The sequence below is a fragment of the Aplysia californica genome, unplaced genomic scaffold, assembly GCF_000002075.1.
Source record: "Aplysia californica isolate F4 #8 unplaced genomic scaffold, AplCal3.0 scaffold00052, whole genome shotgun sequence".
Taxonomy (NCBI): domain Eukaryota; kingdom Metazoa; phylum Mollusca; class Gastropoda; order Aplysiida; family Aplysiidae; genus Aplysia; species Aplysia californica.
This window is the reverse complement of record NW_004797322.1, coordinates 1368415-1373359: the sequence shown is the minus strand read 5'-3', so window position 1 is coordinate 1373359 and position 4945 is coordinate 1368415. Positions and strand designations below refer to the sequence as shown.

The 4945-nt window shown below is 41.4% G+C and overlaps 1 protein-coding gene across 1 annotated transcript in view; it reads left to right on the top strand.

The window, feature by feature from the left end:
* LOC101844983 (TNF receptor-associated factor 2) overlaps positions 1-4242 on the top strand; it is a gene marked incomplete at its 5' end in the record, with an annotated part of 20030 nt that extends 15788 nt beyond the window's left edge. The window contains 2 exon segments of the mRNA XM_013079456.2: positions 1005-1343; positions 1937-4242. Coding sequence (XP_012934910.1) covers positions 1005-1343; positions 1937-2221 — 624 coding nt within the window.
* Between the last annotated feature and the right edge of the window lie 703 nt (positions 4243-4945).

Below are 4945 nucleotides of genomic sequence, written 5' to 3'. Positions count from 1 at the left end.
GTTGTTGTTGTTAGCATAGAGGTAAACTTGTCAGATGTTGTTGTTGTTAGGATACAGGTAAACTTGTCAGATTTTGTTGTTGTTGTTGTTGTTGTTGTTGTTAGGATAGAGGTAAACTTGTCAGATGTTGTTGTTGTTGTTGTTGTTGTTGTTGTTGTTGTTAGGATACAGGTAAACTTGTCAGATGTTGTTGTTGTTGTTAGGATACAGGTAAACTTGTCAGATGTTGATGTTGTTGTTGTTAGGATAGAGGTAAACTTGTCAGATGTTGTTGTTGTTGTTGTTAGGATACAGGTAAACTTGTCAGATGTTGTTGTTGTTGTTGTTAGGATACAGGTAAACTTGTCAGATGTTTGTTGTTGTTAGGATACAGGTAAACTTGTCAGATTTTGTTGTTGTTGTTGTTGTTGTTGTTGTTAGGATAGAGGTAAACTTGTCAGATGTTGTTGTTGTTGTTGTTAGGATAGAGGTAAACTTGTCAGATGTTGTTGTTAAGATACAGGTAAACTTGTCAGATGTGTTGTTATGCCATGCTGTGATAAGCACAGGTTTGCTGCAGTTGCTGCAATGTTCAATAGAGTGTGTAAGCTTGTCAGATAGGTCAGATTGTTCACTTTACTGATAGGCCGTTCCTCTGCTGTGTTCACTTTACTGATAGGCCGTTCCTCTGCTGTGTTCACTTTACTGATAGGCCGTTCCTCTGCTGTGGCTTGCTCCTTCTTTCCTATCAAACGTCTGTTATCCTTGCCTCTCCTCCTCAGTAAGTAGTTGGCGGCCGCTCTTGTGTGGTTTGCCCCCTCTCTCACGCTCTCCAACATTATATCATTCTTATCTCTCCTCTTTCTTTTCTTTTTATGTTACTCTCTAGTAACACTTTCTTTCTAATCTTTGGCACTTTTATGACGCATTAGTGTTGCAAGTGCTGTCAAACTTACTAAAAACTAATATGGTAGAGAAAAAAAAAGAGCGACTTATTTTAATTGTGACCGAATCTCAATTTCCAGGGCTTGACCGTCAGGGTAGCAGAGGTGGAGCATAAGATACAAGAGGTGAATCTGAAACTGAGTGCACCACCTGCCACAACGGGCAGCATCATCAACTGCAAGGACGGTTCGTTCTTCTGGCGGATCGAAGGGTTCAGCCAGCTGCGCCGAGCAGCAGTCAATGAGGAGCAGGTGGTGCAAAGCTCGCCCTCCTTCTACACTCACCCACACGCTTACAAGATGAGGCTTCGCATATTCCCCAACGGGGATGGGGCGGCTAAGGGTAATGCCGTCTCTGTCTTCATGCAGCTACAAAAAGGGGAGACTGATGAGCTGCTGCCCTGGCCCTTCCAAGCCAAGGTGAGTTTGTTGTCATAGTTGTGGTCTACTCCTCCAAGCCTAGCTCACCCCCCACCCACCCCACCACCACCACCAATTCCCTTTCCCTAGTGGGTGGGTGGCAGGTGCTTTGCTTTTTTTCTCATATCAAACATCTATGGTCCTAAACCATTACTTTTTCTTTTTTTTTTGAGTTTGCTACTTTCTAGTAACACCTCTTGTCTTTGGCACTTTTTTTCACCTAATTGTGTTGCAAGTGCCTTAAACCTCTCAATAAAACAGAAGATCCTTCCCCAAACACACACACCGGCGCATTAACTTATGTGAGATGGGTGGTTGGAAGATGCCGTTATGTCCAACTTTTTGTTTTCCTCTGGTGTTTCTGTCCTTCTTGGTTTGTTTATATGACCCAATTGTGTTACAAGTGCTAGAAAAGTCTCGCTAAACAGTCGTGATTCATTCTCAGCATTAAGTGACCATTATCTAGTTGATGTGCTTTATTCTTCGATACTTATATGATCATATTATTGTGTTGTAAGTGCCGAAACTCTTACTAAAACCATTTAAAAACCCCAAACATACAAGTTAGTCCCACACTCTCCCTCCTTGTACAGGTGTACCTGATGGTGGTTGATCAGAAAGAGTTCAAGAATCATATTGCGGACACGTTTAATACAAGGCCCAACCTTGCAGCTTTCAAGCGACCGACCGGGGACAACCCGGCCTCTGGCTGTCAAAGCCTCATCTCCTTGGACCGCCTGGCCATCAGCCTGCCCACATACGTGATCAGCGACACCATTTTCATTAAGATACTAATTGAATTTGATGCTCAGTTAACTCAACGTATGGGCGACTTTGACCCAAAGAAGGCATTGTCATCTTCGCCCAATCGCCGATAAGGGCAAGGAAAAGCTAAAGGCATCGACGAGTTCGTGAAAGCGTCCCTCCCCACCCGCCCCCCATCATTTTCTGGCGAAGAAGAGTGCCTGAGGACACTAATTTGGAGACACACTCTCAAACTCCATCAGCATTTTTACCTGCCCTCCCTCTGCTCCCGTAGGGGTGAGTGACGCGCTAGGCAAGTATCCCCAAAGTGAGGGAAACGTTTAGTGACGCTCTCTTCGCTGTAATGCTAATGCTTGGGTTCCACTCACAGAATGCCTATATTACTGAATACACAAAGGGCTGTATGACGTCAGGGCTGAAACTGGACATTGCTGCTGAAAAAGCTTCTGCGCTCTTTCTGAGGAAAGGAAAAAACCCCAAAAGAGGCAGGGGAATGTCTAAAAATAGGTTTCCATGCTGCCCTATTGTGGGACAAGGCAGCCCTTGAAAAAATTTTTTTCCCTTTAATCAGTAAGAGTGCTTTTGTCCTTCTGTCTGTCAGCCTATCTTTGACCAGACTGAACTTGAGGTTTGGGATGATGATGCGTATTCTTTTTATATATGTGTTTTATGGGTCGGATGGGGGAAGAGAGGTGTGTGTACGTGTGGGAAGATTTTGTACATACTAAGTGTGGCCGAATCGAGCGAGCTTGCTGTAGCTTGTGAAGTGCGACAGCTTTCCATTGTGTGCACACAGGGTGATGGGCAGAACACTATAATGCAACATGAAAAGCATGAGTTGAAGATAAACTTTTGGGGGTTGGTGGGGGTTTTTTTGTTTGAATTTTTTTTTCCTTTCTCAAAACATAAATGAAAATAGCATCATTTCTTTTTGTTTTGTTTTGTTTTGTTTTGCTTCTTTTCTGGGCAGTTTTAATTACTATTTCTCTCAGATTCTCTTCCCACACTGTCCCCGTGTCATGTGTCTCTTTGTTTTCTTCTCTGACACTCTTTGTCCTTTTCCGTCTCCCCCTGGCAACACCTTGATGGATGACGGGTGCTCAGGTGTGGTCTGCTCCTTCTGTCCTATCAAACATCTGTCGTCCTGATTACTCCTCTTTCTTTGTATGTTACTGTCTAGTGGAACACCTCTCTACTCTTTGGCGCTTATATGACCTAATTATGTTCAAGTACAGGGAAACTTAGGAACTTACTCTTACTAACTCTGTCAAAGTAAACCTGGCGAAGGGTATAATTCTTTTCCATTCCAACACTAACCTGTTTTGCTCTAAAGCCTGCCAACTGCCCTGGGTATCTTTGGACTGGTCCTGATTTGACGAGCAAGTATTTGCATCCTGCACAGTGACAATAAGATAGATAGACTCTTCTTGTCTCCTAACAGCAAAAAAGTTAACTGTTATTGACTTAATTTTTCAGAACTTCCTTAAGGCCATCTGCTGGTGGAGTTTCTAAAATCTTTATCCCTTGACTATGTATGTACAACGATTTATATTAGTCAGACATCAAAGAATAAATTCTAGTAAATATCTATTATTTTAAGCGCATGGTAACCAAGCAAACATCCGCCATATTGGATGATTTCATCAAATTTCAAAAGCTATCTTCTCTCTTGGTTTTCGTCCGTTGACTTTCATTTTTAGCAAGTACAAATTTCAACACCTATGTAATGAACTAATAACGCCAGATTTGCAATATTGCGATTTTGAAAATAATTATGGACTCTGGGAATATGTACATGGATAAATACTTTAAAAATCTAAAACTTCCCAACAAAAGCACTGATTGTAATTTTATTCTTTTATTATCTTCAAAAAGGGCTCTACTTCAGTATAAGTCACCTATCGGTGTACATTGTGTAAAATAATGAAGTTATTCAGATGAAAAATAAAGGAGAAGATGTAATTTAAAGTAGGAAAAATAAATATTTTTTAAAAATTAAGAAAATATTAAAAAACAAGACCCAAAATTGCAAAATAGTTTTTTAAAACCCATTTTTTAATGACTTCTAATCAAAATTGATTGAAGCGGGCGCTCAAAACTTTGAAGGAAATGGATGTAGGTTTTAAAAATGGAAGGGAAAAAATGTATGGTCAAACTGGGTAAAAAATGGGGGAAATCTCACCAGCAGATGGCCTTAAGTAAACAAATAAACTGTCATAATTAATGATAATTGGTATGATTCCTGGCTTAGTGACCCACACCTGTATTTGTTTCTAGTGAAAGTGTGTGTCGCCCCACCCCCCCCACCCCCCCTCCGCCACATGTAAATACACACAAAATTTAAATCATTCTGGGGGGGGGGGGGGGGGGCTTCGGACCCTGCCTGTTGGGGCTAACCGGGATTGAAAGGGATACAACTACTCCGCAGAAAGACTGAGATACCTGGTAAAAATTTATCCCCTCTCAGGAATCAAACTCGGGTCTCCTGCATGCAGCAGTGAAGCGCCTAACCGCCACACCAAAGTTGCAGGTCCTGTGGTTTCTACCTACTGAAAAAGTGGTCTACTTTTATTTGTTACCATGGCTGTAAGACTTCATCTCATATATATGTATAGCGGTTTTTATTGCTGCTTTTGTAATCTGTTTAATAATAGCTGACATTTTTTCCCCCCGAATCAGGCTATCATCTGATCCAATTCACTTATTCCTTATTCTGCTTTATCACCCCCACTTATTTAACTAAATAAGGCAGGTGTTCCTTTCGGAAAACCCTTTTGAAATATTGGAATGCAAATACACAAAAACAACCTGTACATTTTACTGCCACGTGTTAGAAA